Source organism: Diceros bicornis, chromosome 34 (assembly GCF_020826845.1).
Source record: "Diceros bicornis minor isolate mBicDic1 chromosome 34, mDicBic1.mat.cur, whole genome shotgun sequence".
NCBI lineage: Eukaryota > Metazoa > Chordata > Mammalia > Perissodactyla > Rhinocerotidae > Diceros > Diceros bicornis.
Genome location: NC_080773.1, coordinates 19,509,950 through 19,531,750, shown reverse-complemented (window position 1 = coordinate 19,531,750; position 21,801 = coordinate 19,509,950). Strand labels below are relative to the sequence as shown.

Genomic DNA, 21,801 nt, shown 5'->3' with positions numbered 1-21,801 from the left:
GGGGGAAGGGAAATATACAATCCCTACCCACACTAGCACCGGATCCACTTAAAAGAGAGAAAAAAATTTAAAACACTTGTGAAGTTCACAGTCTAGAGGCATAAGCTTACTAAAAGACCGAGACCTAATCATGGGACTACAGAATGCTTCCCACCCCCTACCCCCCACCTCACCACCAGATCACTAAAGGCCTCTTCAGTTTCTCTTCCCCAGTACATCATGTCCAGCTATCAAGAAAAAATTACAAGGCATAACAAAAGGCAAGAAACACAATTCAAAGAGACAGAGAAAGCATGTCAGGAGTGTTGGAATTATCAGACCGGGAATTTAAAGCAACTGTGATTAAGGGCCCTAATGGATAAAGTAGACAGCAAGCAAGAGAAGATGAGCAAGGCAAGCAGACAGATGGAAAATCTTAAGAAAGAACCAAAGAGAAACACTAGAGATGAAAAACACTGTAATAAAAATGAAGAATGCCTTTGATGGGCTTACTAAGTAGGCACAGCTGAGGAAAGAATCTCTGAGCTTGAGGCTATCTCAATAGAAACCTCCAGAACTGAAAAAGCAAAGAGAACAAAGACTGAAAAAAAAAAAAAAAAAGAAGAAGAACAGAATAGAACAAAATGTCCAAGGACTGTAGGACAACTACAGAAAGTCTAACATGCATAGTGGAAATGCCAGAAGGAAGAGAGAAAGGAACGAAGAAATATTGGAAACAATGACTGAGAATTTCCCCCAAATTAATGTTAGACACCAAACTACAGATCCAGGAATCTCAGAGAACACCAAGCAGGATAAATGTGAAAAAAAAAAAAAAAAAAAAGACACCTAGGCATATCATATTCAAATCATGAAAAAAATAACAGATAAAGGAAAAGTCCCAAAAGAAGCCAGAGAAAAAAAGACACCTTACCTACAGAGGAACAAAGGTAAGAATTACATCTGACTTCTCTCCAGAAACCATGCAAACAAGAAGAGAGTGAAGTTGAGCATTTTTTCGTATAGTTAAGGACTGTTTGCCTTTGTTTCTCTGTGAACTGTCTGTTCACTTCTTTTACACATTTGAAACATTGAGCTTTTAGTCTTTTTCTTATATATTAAGGAGATAAACGTTTCGTGTGTGATGTAAGTTGTAAACAAAAATTTTCTCTGAGATTGTCACACTTTTACTTTGCTTATGGAATCATCTTTTCTAAAGTAATTTCTAAAGCTGCTTAAGTAGTTTTATTTATAAATTTTATTTTATTGCTGCTCGATTTCCCCCAGCATTTTATTATGAAAATTTTCAAAAACATAGAAAAATTGAAAGAAATGTACGGTGAACACTCATGTATCTACCACTTAGATTCTCTTACTAACATTTTACCAGACTCATCTTATCTCTATCTGCTCAATCCCTCCCTCTATCCATCCATGAATTCATCTCACTTTTCAATGCATTTCAGGGTAAGTTGCAGACACTTTCCCCAAAGAATTCAGCCTGCGTGTCATTAACCACAGTTCAATATTTGTTAATGATTCTTTTTGCTGTTGCTTTTAATTTTCGGTATTAGTTAGATTCTCCCACTCCCAAGATGGGAAGGAATTCATTCCTGTGTGCTTCTAGTTGTTGTGTTTCCCTTTTACATGGGGATTTCTGATCCATTTGGAGTTTATGCAGGTGTATGGTGTGATGAATGGATCCAATTATATATACTCAAGGGGTCTCTATTTTTAAAATTATATATATACTTACATAAAAATTATATATTATATAAAATTATATGTAACATAGATTATATATGTATATGTACTTATAAAAATATATATACACATAAATACACTTAGGAGGGTCTCTATTTTAAAAATTATTTTTATTGCGATATAATTCACATATCATAAAATTCACCCTTTAAATGTGTACAATTCAGTGGTTTTTAGGATATTCACAAAGTTTTGCAACCATCGCCACTACAATTATGTATATAAGTTTTCTTTTTCTCCAAATGGCCATCTAGTTGACTCAGCGCCACATATTAAAAACTCCATCCTCCTGTCAGAGGTTTGAGAAGCTGAGTTGTCACTAAATGTCCAGGTGTTCGGGGGTCCAGTTCTGTTCCATCGCCCGCTTGTCCGTCTGTTCTCACGGGTGGGACATCTTTGCTAACATCAACAGCCCTGTCCCAGGACTGGGGGGTGGGAGATGAGAATCAAGCGGCCACTCCTCTTCAACGCCTTTATTTCCTGAATTTCACATTGTACTTGCTCGCCCACAGACATGCTAACTTCACTCCCCAGCGACTGAGAGAAAACCAGTTGGGCACGAAAAACACCAGGAAAGTCTGGGAAGGAGAGGTACAAGGGATCAGGATGCGCCCCATCTTTGGGTGCCTCATCTCCTCTCCTGTCTCCCCAGCCCAGGGTGGGGGCCCTCCCCTCCTCTGGATGTCTCCCCCCTTGAGGACTAGTGGACCGGGGCCAGGGAATGTTACATCCAGCTCTCTGCCCATGATTGCCCCGTGAAGGCACCTGCAAAGCGTGGCTGAGGCACCCAGGGGTGTGGGAGGTGAGGCCAAGGGTGTCCAGCGCCTGCCGAGCAAAGTCTTCGGCATTCACTCCCCAGTGAATGTTTTGGGTCATGTTCGTGGAGACCGCGTAGGGGCTCACTGTCTGCAGGAAGGAAGAGGGTAAAGGAGAGAAGTCCCCTCCTATCCCAGCCTACGCTCCCAGGCCCTCTCTGAGGATCCCAGAGGCCCACCCTCTCGCTGCGGTCCCACGTGGGTCTCCGAGCGCCAGCCCCTGAGACCACGCCCCTAGATAGCACGCCCCAAGAGACCAAGCCCCCAGGAGACCAAGCCGTCGGGAGACCGCGCCTCCTGCAGACCACGCCCCGGTGACCACGCCCCCATAGGCGGCACGCCCCGGGAGGCCACGCGCCCCAGGTGCCACGCCCCTGGTGGACCACGCCCCCGAGACCACGCCCACCATGCAAACCCAGGGCTCTGAGTGCTGCTCAACTCCAGCTCTTCGGAAGCACTGTCCTCTCTCAGACACGTCGCGGCTGCTAGGAGCCTCCACTGTCCCTTAGCTCCTACCTCCTGTCCGAGCCCCTCCCCTTCTGAGCTGCCACTGTCGCCACGTCCCTTATGAGCCCCGCCCCCGCGGAGTCAGGTACCTGCACGTCGACCCCCTGAGAGAAGTACTCTGCGCCCACCGCCATGGAGAAGCTTCGCACAAAGGCCTGTGGAGGAAGGAGAGAGAGGGTCCCAGGACCCAGAGCCTTCCCTGTGCAGAACACTCCATGGCTCCTAGGCCCCCGGGGCTCGCCGCCCAAGTCCTCACCTTAACACCTGAACGCTTCCGTGTTGTAAGCCCTCCCTCTGTTCCCATAGACCCACTCTCCATTCCAGCCAGGCCAGTCTCTGAATTCCCTGACTCCTTCCCACCTCACGTGTTGTCTTGACCCCTAGCCTCCCTTTCTCTTAAAAACAAACAAAAATTCTGGCTTGCCTACTGGATTGTGCCCCAGATGTCTGTTTGACATTTTCATAGCCCCAGACTCAGGTGGCACATCTTACACACACACACACACACACACACACACACACACACACACACACAGGACTTTTCCCCCATAACTTTCAGTGCCAGAATAAAGGGCTACAGCAGGCATTTCAGCATGGCAGGACAGCCCTCGCCCCAGGTCTGTGGGTCCGGGTACCTTAGTGGCCGCGTACACTGCTAAAAGTGGACAAGGTCTCGTTTCAGATCCTGAAGAGATGTTGATGATGATGCCTTTGCCCCTAGAGGAGAAAGCATTAGTTGGAAGGTGGTCACTGCCAGTGGGAGAGAGGGTCCAGGTGACTCCCCCACCGGCAACCCTTAGCCCGAGCCCTTATCTGAGAAACATCAGGGGGACAGGGAAGAGTTGGAACCGTGGGTGGGACCGCTGGGGAATGGAGAAGGCCTGGGGGTTGGATGGGGAGGATCCAGAGTGGAAGAGAAAGAGATTGACTCTCACCTAGTGACCATTTGAGGCAGGACAATTCCAGTCATCTGTAGAGAAGAGTGGGGAGGACCCATCATTCCCCTTTACAATCCTTTCACCCACCCAGAGACTCCCACCCCCTCCTCAAGTTCACTCCTCTCCCCCTGCCTTCCCTCAGGGAATACTCCCCTAGCGTCTTCTCCACACCAGGCCCAGCACTGGGGGATGCTGGGGACCACCCAGAGTAGTCAGAGTTACACTGACCTCGGACCCAGTCCCTCCTAGCCCAGCCTCACCTGGACCACAGACAGTATGTTGCAGTTTATAATATCCAGGAGTCTCTGGAGAAGAAAACGAAACAAATCACTCCTTCCCTTTACCAGCCCTGCCATAACTCCCACCTGTCTTATTTCCTAGCTTAGTTTTCTTTTAACACGGAACACATTTTTTTTAAAGTAGCACCTACTAAAATTTAAAGTGCACACACCCTTTGACCCATCAACTCCACTTCCGCAAATTTATTCTTTTCCAGGATACTCACACATGTGGGAAGCAATATGTCCAGAGATATTCGTTGCAACCCTGTTTCTAGTCACACATAATAGGAAACATCCCTAATGCTCATCAATGGCAGAATGACTAAATGAATACAGTGTAGCCAATGGATGGATCTTTGTGCCACAAGTAAAAAGAATGGGTCAGTGATTTATTCTGATTAGAATGATCCACAAGACATATGCCTACTTGTAAAAGGTGAAGTGCAGAATAGTAGACTGCCTGCCATCTGGATTAAAAAATATACATACCTGCTTCCATAAGCATAAAGAAAAAAAATACCTCGCACATTTTTAATTGGGCGTCACTTTTGGGGAATGGGATTGGACGGTGAAGGGAAATTTTCACCTTCATTTCATAAACTTCTCCCTTTGGATTTTTTTTCTTTTTTCCTGAGAAAGATTCACCCTGAGCTAACATCCATGCCAATCTTCCTCTATTTTGTATGTGGGTCAGCACCACAGCATGGCTGCCAATGAGTGGTGTAGGTCCACGCCCGGGATCCAAACCTGGGTTGCCGAAGCAGAGCCTGCCAAACCTAACCACTAGGCAACAGGGCCAGCCCCCTCAATTTCTTTAACAGATAGAACACTAGTCAGGTATTCTACTTCTTCTTGTATTTGGATGTTTTCTAGGAAATGGCTCAAGTAATCTAAAATTTCAAATTTTTGCCATTAAGTCTCAGTAGGACCTTCTTATATTTTTAATATCTCCAGTGACAGCCTCATTTTCATGTCTGACATTAGTCATCTGTGCCTTCTCTCTCTCTTTTCTTGATCTACGTTATAGAATTTTGTCAATTTTATTAGACTTTCAGCTCAGATTTTTGACTTTCTAAATCCTCTATTTTGAAAGTTTGTATTCTATTGCATTAATTCTTGCTCTTATCCTTCTTATTTCCATCTTTTTGTTCTTTGATGTTCTTTTTCTAACCTCCTCAGATGAGTACTTAAATAACTGATTTTCAACTTTCTTTTTTCAATGCATGCACTTAAGGGCATATATTTTCCTTGCATCCCGCAAATTTTGATGTGTACTCTTTTATTATCATTCAGTTCAAAATATTTCCTAGCTTTTATTGTTATTTGTGACCAAGAGATTTTTCTATAAGTGTATTATTTGATTTCCAAACACGTAGGTGTCTCCCAATTTTTAAAATAATTTATATCTAGCTTAATTTCACTATGGAAAAAGAACAAACTGTATCATTTGGAGCCTCTGATATTTGTTGAAAATTGCTTTATGGTCCAGCAAATGATCAATTTTGTGAAATGTTCCATAGGTTCAAGAAAATAATTCATAATCTGCATTTGCTGTGTGTTGTTAAGATTTTCCCTGTGACTTTAGTTTTCAGCATTTTACTCGGACACGCCTGACGTGGTTTTGTTTTTAAACTGCTTGGGGGTCATAGTGATTCTGGAATTTGATTGGTGCTTGATATCTTTTGTCAGGAGTGCACAATATTTAGCTATTAGGATTTTAAACCTCACTTCATCCCCATTTTCTCTCTTCTCTCCTCTGGGACTCCAGTTACACACATTAGGCATTTTCACAAAACCCTACACATCTCTTTTCCCTTTCTATATTTTGTATCCTTTTGCCTTTCCGTGCAAGTGCCAGATATCTACTTCTGTCCTCACTTTCAGTTCACCTATTCTCTTTTCAACTGTGTCTGTTTCATTATTAAATCTATCCATAAAGTTGCTTTTTGATAATCATGTTTTTCAATCCTAGAATTTGCATTTTTAAAATTTCCAGTTTTCTGAGTAAATTCTCAATTATGATTTTTAATATGTTGACTATATTAATCGTAGTTATTTCAACAAAAAGTTTGGAAAGAAGAAGGAAAGGATGGCCCATACACAGCAAAAAATAATAATTTCATGGAAACCATCTCTGAGAAAACCCAGACATTGAAATTACTAGTCAAATATGTTTAGTCAACTGTCTTAAATATACTCCATGAACTAAAGGAAACTATAGAAAATGAACTAATAGAAATCAAGAAAGTGGTATATGAACAAAATGAGAATATCAAGCAAGAGAGAGCAATTATAAAAAAGAACCAAACAGGGCCAGCCCTGTGGCTTAGCGGTTAAGTGCGTGCACTCTGCTACTGGCGGCCTGGGGTTCGGATCCCGGGCACGCACCGACGCACCGCTTCTCCAGCCATGCTGAGGCCGTGTCCCACATACAGCAACTAGAAGGATGTGCAACTATGACATACAACTATCTACTGGGGCTTTGGGGAAAAAAACAGAGGAGGATTGGCAATAGATGTCAGCTCAGAGCCGGTCTTCCTCAGCAAAAAGAGGAGAATTAGCATGGATGTTAGCTCAGGGCTGATCTTCCTCACAAAAATAAATAAATAAATACAAATAGCTTAAAAAAAAAAAAAAAGAACCAAACAGAAATTCTGCAGCTGAAAGTTCAATAACTGAAATGAAAAATTTACTAGGGGGGTTCAACAGCATATTTGAGCAAGTGGGTAAAAGATCAGCATTGTTGAAGATAAGACAAGTGAAAGTATCCAGCCTGAAGAGCAAAAAAGAAAAAAAAGAAGGAGAAAAATGAACAAAGCCTGAGGAATCTGGGGGACATCAAACATACTAGTCTACATGTCACAGAGTCTCTAGAAAGGAGGGAGAAGAGAGAGAAAAGAGAAGAAATAAATTTGAAGAAATAAAGACTGAAAACTTCTCAAATCCAACAAAACATACATACCCAAGAAGCCTAACAAACACCAAGTAGGATAAACTCAAGGAGATCTGCACCATGACACATTATGGTCAAATTCTCAAAACCCAAAGACAACGAGAATTTTGAAAGCAGCAAGAGAGAAGCAACTCATCATGAACAAATGATTCTTAATAGGATTAATAGCTGATTTCACATCAGAAACCATGGAGGCCAGAAAGCAGTGGGATAGCATATTTAAAGTCCTAAAAACAAAAAACCTGTCAACCAAGAATTCTATGTCCAGCAAAACTATCCTTCAAGAATGAGGGAAAAAGTAAGACATTCCTATATAAACAAAGGGTAAGGGATATCATTACCAGTAGACCTGCCCTACAAGAAATGCTAAAGGGAGTCTTTCAGGCTGAAATGCAAAAACACTAGAAAATAATCAAAGCCATAAGAAGAAATAAAGAAACAGATTAAGATAACTACATAGATAAATAGACAAGCCAGCACTATTTTACTTTTGGTTTGTAACTCCTGTTTTCTCTATATGATTTAAAAGGCAAATGTATAAAGCAATCATTATAAATTTATGTTATCTATGTTAATGGACACACAATGTACAAAGATGTGACCTTGTACATCTTGTACGTGTAATATGACAATAATAGTATAAACGAGGAGGGAAGATATGTATAGGAGCAGAGTGTTTGTACACAATTGAAAATAAGTTGGTATTATTAAAACTAGTTTGTTATAAGTTTAAGATGTTAACTGTAATACCCTAGGTAACCACTAAGAAACTTTAAAAATATACAGAAAAGGAAAGAAGGAAATCAAAATGGTACACTCTAAAAATTCAACTAAATAAAAAAAGTTATCAGGAATAGAGGGGAAAAATATGACATACAGAAAACAAATAGCTGAATGGCAGAAGTAAATCCTTCCTTACCAGTACTTTTTACAAATGGATTAAACCCTTCTATTAAAAGACAGAACTTGGCAGTTTGAATTTAAAAACATCATCTAACTGTATGCTGTCTACAAGGAATTCACTTTGGATACAAAGACATAAAGATATTGAAAATAAGAAGACAGAAAAAGATATCCTGTGCAAATAGTGATGAAAAGAGAGCTGAGGTGGCTATAAATTTGTCAGACAATATAGACATTAAGTTTAAAAAAGATTACAAAAGACAAAGAAAGGCATTATATTTTTAAAAAGTTAAATTCAGCAAGATGATATAACAATTATAAACATATACAGACATAACAACAGAGCCCCAAAATATATGAAGCAAAACACCATATACAAAAAAACTCAAAATGGATCAAAGCTCTAAATATAAGGGCTAAAATTATAAAACTCTTGAAAGAAAATGTAGCGGAAAAGCTTCACGACATGAGGTTGGCAATGATTTCTTGGATATGACACCAAAAGCACAAGCAACAAAAGAAAAATAGATAAACTGTACTTCATCAAAATTAAAACCTTTTGTACATTAAAAGATACTATCAACAGGGGGCCGGCTCGGTGGCGCAAGCAGTTAAGTGAGCGCGCTCAGCTGCGGTGGCCTGGGGTTCGCTGGTTTGGATCCCGGGCACGCACCGATGCGCCACTTGTCAAGCCATGCTGTAGCGGCATCCCATATAAAGTAGAGGAAGATGGCATGGATGTTAGCCCAGGGCCAGTCTTCCTCAGCAAAAAGGCTCAGGGCCAATCTTCCTTGCACACACAAAAAAGATACAATCAACAGAGTGAAAAGACAACTCACAAAATGGCAGAAAATATTTGCAAATCATACATTTGATAATGGATTAATATACGTATTACATAAAGAACTTCTGCAATTCTTAAATACCAATGGATCAAAGAAAAAAATCACAAAGGAAATTTTAAAAATACTTAGAGACAAATACAAATGAAAGTGAAAACACAGCACAGCAAAACTTATGGCATGCAGGGAAAGTAGTGCTAAGGGGAAATTTTATAGCTGTAAATGCTTCCATTAAAAAAGAAAAAATAGGGGCTGGCCCCATGGCTTAGTTGTGAAGTGCGCGCGCTCTGCTACTGGCGGCCCAGGTTCGGATCCCAGGCGTGCACCAACACACCGCTTCTCCGGCCATGCAGAGGCCACGTCCCACGTACAGCAACTAGAAGGATGTGCAACTATGACATACAACTATCTGCTGGGGTTTTGGAGGAAAAAAAAGGAGGAGGATTGGCAATAGATGTTAGCTCAAAGCCGGTCTTCCCCAGCAAAAAGAGGAGGATTAGCATGGATGTTAGCTCAGGGCTGATCTTCCTCACAAAAAAAAAAAAAAGAAAAAATAGGGTGGCATAGTGGTTAAGTTCACATGCTCTGTTTCGGCAGCCTGGAGTTTGCAGTTTCAGATCCCAGGCATGGACCTATGCGTTGTTTATCAAGCCATGCTGTGGCAGTGTCCCACATATAAAGTAGAGGAAGATGGGCACAGATGTTAGCCCAGGGCCAATCTTCCTCAGCAAAGAGAGGAGGATTGGCAACAGATGTCAGCTCAGGGCTAATCTTCCTCACCAAAACAAAAAAGAAAGAAAGAAAGAAAAAATAGCCCAAATCAACAACTTAACTCTATAGCTTAAGGAACTAGGAAAAAAAAGAGCAAACTAAACCCATAGTTAACAGAAGAAAATAAATTATAAATAATAGAGCAGGGAAAAATAAAAAAGAGAATAGAGAAATAACAAAGAAAATCAATGAAACCAGAAATTGGTTCTTTGAAAAGATTAACAAAATTGACATTTATCTAGATTGACTAAGAATAAAAGAAAAACACTGAAATTACTAAAATCGGAAATGAAAGTGAGACATTACTACTGATTCTACAGACGCAAAAAAGATTGTAAGAGAGCACTGTGAACAATCGTATGCCAACAAATTGGATAATCTAGATAAAATGGACAAATTCCTAGAAACACAAAACCTACTACAACTAAATCAGAAAGAGATAGAAAACTTGAATAGACCCATAACTAGTAAGGAGATTGAATCAGTAATCAAAAACTTTTCAAGAAAGAAAGTCCCTGGACAGATAGCTTCACTGGCGAATTCTACCAAACACTTAAAGAAGAACTAATGCGAATCCTTCTCAAACTCTTCCAAAAAATTGCAGAGGAAGGAACGTTTCCTAACTTCTATGAGGCCAGCATTGCCTTGATACCAATGCCAGACAAAGACACCACAGGAAAAGAAATCTACAAACCAATATCCCTTAGGAACATTGACACAAAAATCCTCAACAAAATACTAGCAAACTGAATTCATCAGCATAGTAAAAGGATTATACACCATGACCAAGTGGGATTCATTCCTGGAATGCAAGGATGGTTCAACATACAAAAATTGATTAATGTACTACAACCCATTAACAGAAAAGGAAAGGAAAAAAGCCACATGGTCATCTCAATTGATGTAGAAAAAGCATTTGACAAAATTCAACACCCTTTCATGATTAAAAGACTCAACAAACCAAGAATAGAAGGAAACTACCTCAACATAAGAAAAATATGAATAATAAACATGAAAAGCTCACAGCTAATGTCATACTCAATGGTGAAATACTGAAAGCATTTCCTGCTTTCACCATTTCTATTCAGCATAGCATTGGAAGTTCTATCCAGAGCAATTAGGCGAGAAAAAAAAAATCAAAGGCATCTAAATTGGAAAGGAAGAAGCAAAGTTATCTCTGTTTGCAGATGATCTCATATGCAGAAAATCCTAAAGTTTCACAAAAAAATGTGAGAAATAATAAATGAATTCACAAAGCAGAAAGATACAAAATCAACACAAAAACATCAGTTGTGTTTCTTTACACTAACAATGAACAATTCAAAAGGGAAGTTATGAAAACAATTCCATTTACCATAACATCAAAAAGAATAAACATACTTAGGGGCCAGCCCCTGGTGAAGTGGTTAAGTGTATGCACTCCGCTGCTGGGGACCCAGGTTCGGATCCCGGGGCACCACTTGTCAGGCCATGTTGTGGCGGCGTCCCATATAAAGTGGAGGAAGATAGGCACAGATGTTAGCCCAGGGCCAGTCTTCCTCAGCAAAAAGAGGAGGATTGGCATGGATGTTAGCTCAGGGCTGATCTTCCTCACACACACAAAAATGAATAAAGACACTTAGGAATTAACTTAACCAAGGAGGAAAGACTCATTCATATACTGAAAACTACAAAACATTACTGAAATATACTAGAGAAGAGACAAATAATTGGAAAGGCATCCCATGTACGTGGATTGGAAGACTTAATATTGCTAACATGTCATTACTACCCAAAATGATCTACAGATTCAATGCAATCTCTATCAAAATCCTAACAGCATTTTTTTTGCAGAAATAGTAAAATTCAACCTAAAATTCATATGGAATCTCAAAGGACCCTGAATATCCAAACAAATCTTGCATCCATCATTTCCACTTCTGGGTATATGCCCAAAAGAACTAAAATCAGGGACAAAAACAGATATTTGTACACCAATGTTCACAGCAGCATTATTCACAATAGCCAAAAAGTGGAAACAACCCAAGTGTCCATCAACAGATGAACGGATAAACAAAATGTGGTGTGTACATACAAAGGAATACTATTCAGCCTTTAAAAAGCAAGGAAATTGTGACACTTGCTACAACAGAGATGAACCTTGAAAATATTATGCTACAGGAAATAAGCCAGGCACAAAAGGACAGATACAACATGATTCCACTTACATGATGAGATACCTAGTGTAGTCAAATTCATAGAGACAGAAAGTAGAATGGTGATTTCCAGCAGCAGGGGATAGGGAGGACTGGGAAGTAATTGTTTAATGGGTACAGAATTTCAGTAGGGGATACTGACAAAGTCCTGGAGATGGATGGTGGCGACGGGTTCACAATAATGTGAATGTACAAAATGCCACTGAATTGTACACTTAAATATAGTTAAAATGGAAAATTTTATGTTATGTCTATTTGCCGCAATTGAAAAATAAAGAAAATAGGGGCTGGCCTGGTGGCATAGCGGTTAAGTTCATGTACTCCAATTTGGCGGTCCCAGGGTTCACAGGTTCGGATCCCCAGCTCAGACCAGTGCACTGTTCATCAAGCCACACTGTGGCGGCATCTCATATAAAGTAGAGGAAGATGGGCAAGGATATTAGCCCAGAGCCAATCTTCCTCAGCAAAAAGAGGAGGATTGACAATGGTTGTTAGCTCAGAGCTAATCTTCCTCACAAAAAAATAGTAAAGAAAGAAAGAAAATAAAAGGAATGAAGTTCTGATCCTTGCTACAACATGGATGAAAGTGAAAACATTACGCTGAAATAAGCCAGACACAAAAGGAAAAATATTCTATGATTCCACTTGTATGAAGTATCTAGAATCAGCAAATTCGTAAAGACAGAAAGGAGAAGAGAGGTTACCAGGGGTTGAGAGTAGGGAAGAATGGAGAGTTATTGCTTAATAGGTCCAGAGTTCCTGTTTGGATATTATATAAATCTTATCACTATTTTAAAAAAATCTATGCTGATATTTCCATTATCTTGGTCACACGTGGACCTATTTACATGATCTATTATTTCTTCTGTTTTCAGTCATGATTTTTTCCTAATATCCTCGGTTATATTTTATTGAGTGCTGGATATTTAATATAAAAAAATTGTGTTGCTAATTGGAGGTTCTGAACTACTTCGTTTTCCTCTAACGATGACATGTTTGGTTTTTTTGCTTCCAGGCAGCTAAACTAGGGGGCGCTAAAATGTCAAGTCATCTTCATCCCAACCGGGACCAAGTTCATTTGAAACACGGTTTCAGTTCCTGTAAAACTTAGTCTATTCTACTTGACCATAACTCCTAGGTTATAATTCTTCAGAGTACCAACCTAAAGCCTGGGATATTTTTCAAACCTTTGAAAAATTACATTATTGAAATGTAATTTTGAAATAATTTGTAAATTTGTAAATTTGAAATAATTACATTATTCGTTGGAGCACCAACAGTATGTTGAAAGCTCTGCATCGCTTCTTAAACTCTCAGCCACCTTGAAGGGAAATGTTGCTCCAAACGTCCAATTCCTCTCTCTTGGATTCTCTCCTCCCTCAAATCTTGGTGCTGCAATTCTTCATTGCCTTCCTAGTTCTATGATGTCTCCAAACAGTTATTTTTAAAACTTTGTATGCAGTTTTCCTAATCGTTCTCATTTGCAGGGTTGGTCTCAAACAACTTCCTCTAATACCAGAGGCAGAATACCCAGCTAGCCTCTCTTTAAATTTTATAAAATGAGCATATGCCTTACTTTTGAAATAATAATGTTTAAAATAAAAAATTTTAAAACCATCCTGATCTTCTGTTTTGTCTAATAATAATAGCCAACATTTACAGAGCACACAACTTACATTTATGTGCATTATTTCATTCCATCATGATAACAGCTCTGTGAGACCAGCAAAAATATTTATTCTCATTTTATAGATACGAAACTGAGGCTCAGACAAATGAAGTTATGTATCCAAAGTCACATAACTGATAGAAAACAGAGCTGAACATTTTACCATCCATGCATCCTCTCTCAGGAGGCTACTGGAGGATACGCTCCAACAAAATGAGGAAGTAAACCAAAAAATGCTATAACATGATAGAGAAAACAGGGGCTTCCTAGGAGAAAGATAAAGGGAGGTCACAGGATTTGCAGCATAGAGGGTAACCAGTCTAGACAGGAGCAGGACAGAGGGATCTTGGAGAGATTTCTTCAGGAAGATGAAATTGCTTGAACTTTTTTATAGTTTTGGATTATAGTTCAGAGTTGAAGTAGCGATAAGTATATAGCAACACAAGCGAATGAAAAATGAAGGCAATGACTAACTCCAGGGAAAATAAAAAGTTGTTAAAGAAAGGAAAAATAATCATAGTCCACTACATGGCTCATCTGTGGACAGTGTTTTCATATGCACAGTAATGTGATTCTGTAGCCACATCTATGAAATCTTATCCTGGGGGATGGGAGGCCTGGGGTGTGTGTTTGTGGTGTCAGCACTAGGTCTATGAATGAGAAATAATCCTCCTCTTCCATTGGAGGTAGTTACCAGATAATGGCTAAAACTGAAAAATCAAGATGTACACTATAAACAGATTATTTTAAAAGTATGAGTTATATATTTTGTAAAGTTGAAAGTAGGGGGCCAGCCCCGTGGCCTAGCGGTTAAATGCACCGGCTCTGCTACTGGCGGCCCGGGTTCGGATCCCGGGCACACACTGACGCACTACTTATTGGGCCATGCTGAGGCGGTGTCCCACATAGAGCAACTACAAGGATGTGCAACTATGACATACAACTATCTACTGGGGCTTTGGGGAGAAAAAAGGGAAAGAAAAAAAAAAGGAGGAGGATTGGCAATAGATGTTAGCTCAGGGCCAGTCTTCCTCAGCAAAAAGAGGAGGATTAGCATGGATGTTAGCTCAGGGCTGATCTTCCTCACACACACACACACAAATATTTTAAAATAATTGAAAGTAATAGTTTCTAGGGCAGTGGTCCTCAGCCAAGTGGGATTCGCTCCTCAGGGGATTTTTGGGCATAGGTGGAGACATTTTTGGTTATCACAGCTGGAGGGAAGATGCTATTGGCATATAGTGGGTAGAGACCACGGATGCTGCTAAACATCCTACATGCACAGAACAGCACCCATGACAAGGAATCATCAGCCCCAAATGTCAGTAGGGTGAATATTGAGAAACCCTGCTCTGCAGAATAGGAAATGAGAATGGGGTAGGCCGTTTTCTTTAACAACCCTTGTAGAACTATTTGACTCTTTATAACTTTGATTTAACAAAAAAAAAATGAAGAAAATAATTAATTTAACAAAAGAGGTTGGCAGCTGAAATGGAGGTACAACAGACCATGTAACTCTCATCAGAAGCAGTATGGGGCTATATGTACAGGTGATTAAGAGAAAAAAACCCGTAGGTTCAAGAATGACCCCGAATAAAAATTTGGAAAACCACATGCTGCAAATGGCAGGCACTGGTTTTCCTATGTGGGTCCCCCTTTCCCACGTGGGTCCCCTTAGTTAGCACCAGGGAACAGGAAAGGGCAGAAGCAGACTCAACTTGAACAGTTGTACCGGTTGGGCACTTCACAAGGGCGCCCCATGGAAGGGGATCGCCTTCACGTCCCAGACATCAGAGATTTGCAGATTTTAAAACAATTTTCCAGGGCCCGCCCCGTGGCTTAGCGGTTAAGTGCACGCGCTCCGCTGCTGGCGGCCCAGGTTCAGATCCCAGGTGCGCACTGTGCACCGCTTCTCCCGCCATGCTGAGGCCGAGTCCCACATACAGCAACTAGAAAGATGTGCAGCTATGACATACAACTGTCTACTGGGGCTCTGGGAGAAATTAATTAATTAATTAATTAACAAAAAAAAAACAATTTTCCAGCGGAGGCAGCAGAGTACCTTGTTCTAACAAAGCTAGCGTACTGCGTGAGTTTTCCAACAGAGGGCAGTAGTGGGAGAAAGAGATGCTGGGCAGGCTAACCCTGTCCTCGGTCTCACTCACTTTGGCGACGTTGTCACAGTCTAGCAGTTTCTTCAAGCCGTGTGTATATTGCATGCCCACATTGTTCACTGATAAGAGAGGGGGCAAATTGTCTGCGTCACTCCAACAGTCCCAGGGAGACCAGGTGGGGGCAGAGGGAGGGCCACCACAAGAGGGTCGCCGGTCAGGGTGAGCATGGGGCAGTGGAGGGCATGGCTCCCCAGAGCAGGCAAGGGGACTCACCCAGTATTCCGATCTCCAGGTCCTTCAGTCCTGCCTCAATGGCCCCGTAGATCTCCAAGCCCCCGGTGAAGTCGGCCTGGATGATCCGTGTGATCCTTCCATGAAGCCGCTCTGGGAAGGGGGGACAGTGGGAGCCGGCCCTTAGCTGGAACACAGTCCCACATCTGCCTCCACCCCACCCCTGTCCCTGTGCAGCCCAAGCCTCTGCCCCATCCCTTCCCTGGCCCCAGCTGCAGCCGGAGCCCCGCTTCCGCCCTGGCCACGCCCCTGGCCACGCCCCCAACCTAGCTCTGGTCTAGCCCCATCCGCTGTCCCAAACTTTCCTGGCCCAGCCCCCGGGCGCTCACCTATCTCCTTTGCCTCGTGCTCCAGTTTGCTCAGGCTTCTACTGATGAGGACGATGTTCAGACCTCTCCGGGCGAGCTGCAGAGAATTCATTGATTGATTGATTCCACAAATACTTACTGTGCTGACTGCACGTTGCATAGTGTGGTAGGCACTGTGGATGCAGAAGTGAACAAAAGAGAAAAACACTCATGCGTTCTGGGGAAGGAGTATTCTAGGCAGATGGAACAGTAAATGCAAAGGCCCTTGCACACAGGCTGGCAGCTCGGAGGACAGCGTGGAGTCCCGCGTGCACGGAGGGAAGTAGTTGGTTGTGCAGGAGCCAAGTGAAGTGGACAGGGGACCAGATACAGGGCCTCGAATGCCCCAGTAAAGACTTTGGCTTTTATTCGCAGTGATATAAGAATCCAATAATTCAAGTGTTTGTTCCTTCCTTCCTCCAAACATTTATTCAAAATGTGTCTACGGAACACCTACTCTTTGCTGGGTGATGCTGGGGACACAAGGTGCCCAAGACAGACTCAGTCCCATCCCCTCTTCTCCACCGTCCACTCAGCAGCCGGAGGGCTCTTTGTAAAGCATGAACCTGCCCCTGCCTCTCCTGCTCAGAACCTGCCTTGACTCCCCAGGGCCCTTGGGAAAAAACCATGCTCCTCACCCTGGCTCCAGCCTGAGTCTTCAGCTGAACTTCCTGACAGTGGCCCTCTATGGGAGTCCACGCACAGCAGATGGTTCATCTAGCCCCAGGAACACCCACTGGATTTTCCTGCCTCTGGGCCTTTGCATATACTGTCCTTCTGCCCTGAATGCCCTCCCCCTTGAAACAGAGTTAGCAAATATTTGTGGAATGGGTGCCAAGTAGCATTTTGGTGCATGTCTGACCCTCTCAACCTACATGTCTGAGGGTGATGTGTTATGTGGAACTGAGTGTCCATCAGCTCTGGGGGGAGGCTGGGCACAAACATCTCAACAACTCTGTGCATCAGAGAGGCTGATGCTGTGAAGGGCATTCATTCATTCAACAAACACTTGCCTAGCATCTGCTTGTGCCTGGCCCTGTGCCAGGTGGCACTGACAAAGACAGCCCCAGCCCTGCCCTCATGGGGCTCAGAGGGCAGTGGTGGCACAGACCAGTCCCCAGCCAGCGATGACCCAGAGTGGCCATCACTACCCGCCAACTTGCATCTAGACGCAATACGCTCCCTTTCCCCCAGGGTTGCCCTTCTACTCGCGCCCTAGCTTCCCCAACATTCTTGCCCACTCAAGGACATTGCTCCAGCTTTTCTCCCATCTTCTCCTGCATCACAACTTCTCCCTCTTCTGGATTATTCCCATCAACATGCAAACCTGCTGTAATCTCTCCCACCATCCCTGTCTAGGGGTTGCCCCATTTCTTACTACCTCCCTCTCCCCCTTCACTCAACATTCCTAGAAAGGATTGTCTACACTCGTTCTCCTCCCATACCCTCTCATACCCACTCCAGTCGGGCTCCTGTCCTCTCCATGCCACCCAAACCACTTTGGTCGCCAATAACTTCCGTGTGGGTAAACCCAATGCTATGTTCTCAGCACTCCAGCAGCAACTGGCAAAGTGATCACCTTCTCTTCCTGTAAACATTCTTTATCTGGCTTCCAAGACCTCTCCTCCATCCCTGGTGTTCTTTGTACTCTGTCTCATTTCTTGCTCCTCCTCATCTTCTGTACTTCTTGACTTTGGGTGCTCCAGGGAGCGTTTTGGGGTGATTCAGACTGCTCCCCTCCTCTATCTACACCCACTCCCATGGTCTTCTCATCTAGTCTCACGACTTCAAATGGCATCATTATGTTGATGATGCTTAAATTTATATTTCCACCCAGACTTCCCTTCTGAACTCCACAGTGGTATACCCAATTGCAGGCTTCTCAACTTGCACACCTAATTGGTATCTCAAACTTAAAATGTCCAAAATTAAACTCCTGCCTGTTTTCCCCAAACCTGGTCCTCCCTCAGTTCAACCCCATCTCGGTAAGGGCAGCTCCATTCTTTCAGGTATTCTGGTCAAAAATCTTGTAGTAATTTATTTTATGAGGCCAGCATTACCCTAATACCAAAAACCAAACAAAGATATTACAAGAAAAGAAACTCATAAACTTACACACAAAATCCTCTACAAAATATTAGTAAATCTAATCGGGCAATATATAAAAAGGACCAAGTGGGGTTTATCCCAGGAATGCAAGGTTGGTTCAACATTCACAAAATCAATCAATATAATTGACCACATAAACAGACTAAAGGAGAAAAACAATATGATTGTTTCAACAGATACTGAAAAATTACTTGACAAAAGCCAACCTTCATTCATGATAAAAAACTCTCAGCAAGCTAGGTATAGAAGGGACCTTCTTAACCTTATAAAGGGCACATAAATAAATAAACAAATAAAACATAAAACCTACAGCTAACATTATATTTAATGGTAAAAGACTGAATGCCTTTCCCCTAAGATCAGGAACAAGGCAAGGATCTTCACTCTTCCCGTGCTTTTCAACATCATATCGAAGTTCCTAGCCAGTGCAGTAAGGCAAGAAAAAGAAATAAAAGGTATATGGATTGAAAACGAAGAAATGATCTCTATTCACAGATGACATAGAAAATCCCAATAAATCTACAAAAAAATTACAATAAGTAAGAAGAGAGTTTAGCAAGGTTTCAGGTTACAAGGTAAAAACCTTGGAGTCACACTCCACATCCAAACTTTCAGTAAGTCTTGTCAACTTTACCTTCAAAATAACCTAGAATCCAAGTACTTGTCACACCTCTAGTTTTGTCACGCTGGTCTAAATCATCAGCATCTCCTGCTTAGATTTTGCAAGAGCATCTTAGCTGATCTCTCTGCTTCCACCCTCACCCCCTACAGCATCATATCTCCCTTTTGCTCAGAACTCTGCCAGGATCCCATCTCACTCAGTAAATATTAATGTCCCCACAATAACCTACCAGATTCTCCATGATATGCCCTGAAATTGCATCTCTGTTTTCAACTCCTACTCCTCCATTCTCCTTCTCACTCTGATACAATCACAGTGGCCACCTCCCCGCTTCTCCAACAAGCAATGCTCCCTACCTCAGGACCTTTGTACTGGCTGTTTCTTCTCCCTGGAAATCCTTTTATCCACATAACTCCCTCCCTCACCTCCTTAAAGCCTTTTCTCAACATCACCATCTCAGTGACGTCTTCTCTGATCATCCTATATAAAAATCAGAACCCACACATCCCCAGGGCTCCCTGTTCCCCTTTCTTGATTGATTTTTCTGCTTAACACTTGCCGCGTTTTGACACACTATGTATTTTATTTGTTAATCTTGTTTACCCTGTCTCCTCTCACTAGAACATAAGCTCTGAGAGGGCAAGGTCTTTTGATTTTTTAAATCTATTTTGTTCACTGCTGTACCCCCAGGACCTGGAAGATGCCTGGCACATAGAGGTGGTCAACAAACATGTTTTGAATGACTGAATCAGGGTGATGTTGGGAGAATGTTGAGGGGCGGTAGAAGCCCATTGTAAACAGCTGCCCCCAGTCTGGGGACCAGAGGGAAGGCTTTCTGGAGGAGAGGACATCCGAGGGAACCAGAGAAAGCATGCAATTTTCAGTCTAGCAGGGGAAGCTGACAGCAGGCCAACAGACAGAAGCTCCCCTCACCCCGTAGGCTCCAAGATCTCGTGACTCACCTCGTGTGCGTAGGCCCTGCCGATGCCGCTGGTGGCACCTGTCACCACTACAGACGAGAGGAGGAGGGGCAGGAGGAGGCAGCCTGAGACTTTGCCCCAGCCCACCCTCAGCCTTCCCCAGATCCTTCCCCCTGCCAGGTCCTCCACTCCCTCCTGGCCCTTCTTGTGCCTTTTCTGGGTGCCCCCTTGTCCTGGTCACTGCAGCCTTCACATGTCTTGCTTCCAGGAGTGCGCCCGCCTCTGCCCTGATTGGGGGTCCTCACCTGTCGTCTGTCTCATTCCTGCGGCCCCCACCCCTACCCACCTGGTGCAGAGCCATTGCGACTCACCTGCCCAGGCTCCATGCGCCCGGAGCCAAGGGGCGCCCCGGCGTGCCTGGGGCAGCAGGTAGACGTACACTGTGTGGCCCACCACCCAAGTCGCCCACAGCAGCAGGCACACAGCGGTAACCACCCCCAGCGTCCTCAGAGGGTCCCACTCCGACTCCATCGCAGCCTGCACCAACAGGTCACCAGACCCAAGGTCAAAACTAGGAAGCTGTCTTCCGGAGCAGCTATTTCAACCCTGGCCTGCCAACTCGGCATAGCCCCGTCCACACTGCCAGTCAAGAATTCGGCCCCGCCCCTCACTCTAGCCACGCCCCCTGCTTTATTCTAAGCGACGAGCCACGCCCATCAGCCCTAGCATCGCCCCTTATCATCAAATTAGGCCGCATCTGGGCATAATACCGCGGTACCTCTGCAGACCTGACGGTCTTATCTCCGCTCACCCCACAGGGCTGGGCAAAGGGCGCCCACAGACGCCCTTTGTTTGGGTCGCTGAACTCAGCTGCAGGGGGGGCCTGATCTGATAATACCAATCACGAGGAGTTTTGTCAATAACACGGTTTTTCAGAAAAACTTGACCTACAGATTTTCTGCTCAGGCAGAGTACAAATCAAAGCCCTTACAATGGCCTTACGTGACCTTGCTCTTCAGTCCTCCCTTACAAATTATTTCTTTTTTTTTCACTTGTTCTTAGTGTTTATTATTATTATTATTATTATTATTATGGTAAAATATACACAACCACATTTACCATTTCAACCCTTTTTAAGTGTGCAATTTAGCGACGTAAAGTATATTCACAACGCTGTGCAACCATTACCGCTATCCATTCCCAGAACTATTCCATCATCCCAAACAGAAACTCTGGATCCATTAAACAATATTTCCCCGTCCTTCCTTCCCTCAACCCCTGGTAACCTCTATCCTACTTTCTTTCTTGATGAATTTGTGTGTTCTAGATGCCTCTTATAAGGGAAACCATACATATTTGTCCTTTAGTGTCTGGCTTATTTCACTTAGCATGTTTTCAGCATTTATGCATGTTGCAGCTTGTATCAGAACTTCATTCCCTTTTAAGGCTGAACACTATTCTATTGTCCGGATGTACCATGTGTTGTTTATTCAGTCATCCGTTGAGGGACATTTGGTTTGCTTCCACCTTTTGGCTATTGTGACCAATGCTACAATGAACATTCTTGTGCAGGTATCTGTTTGAGTCCTTGCTTTTGATTCCTTTGGGTATATACCTAGAAGTGGAATTGCTGGATCTTGTGGTAATTCTATAGTTAACTTTTTGAAGAACCATCATACGGTTCTCTACATCGGCTGTACCATTTTGCATTCCTGTCAGCAATGCACAAGGGTTGCAATTTCTCTGCATCCTTGCCAACATTGTTATTTTCTGTGGTTGTT

At 42.9% G+C, this 21,801-nt stretch overlaps 1 protein-coding gene across 1 annotated transcript; it reads right to left on the bottom strand.

Annotated features, from left to right (window-relative positions):
* Positions 1-1,834: 1,834 nt before the first annotated feature.
* On the bottom strand, positions 1,835-20,553 carry LOC131397873 (very-long-chain 3-oxoacyl-CoA reductase-like). Its single transcript, XM_058530986.1, has 11 exons — positions 20,392-20,553; positions 20,063-20,109; positions 16,352-16,427; positions 16,005-16,115; positions 15,783-15,850; positions 4,264-4,308; positions 4,001-4,035; positions 3,701-3,782; positions 3,155-3,220; positions 2,509-2,649; positions 1,835-2,321 (listed from the first exon to the last, which is right to left on the bottom strand). The coding sequence occupies exons 1-11, from the start codon at positions 20,549-20,551 to the stop codon at positions 2,217-2,219; spliced, it is 936 nt and encodes a 311-aa protein (XP_058386969.1). The 5' UTR covers positions 20,552-20,553; the 3' UTR covers positions 1,835-2,216.
* Between the last annotated feature and the right edge of the window lie 1,248 nt (positions 20,554-21,801).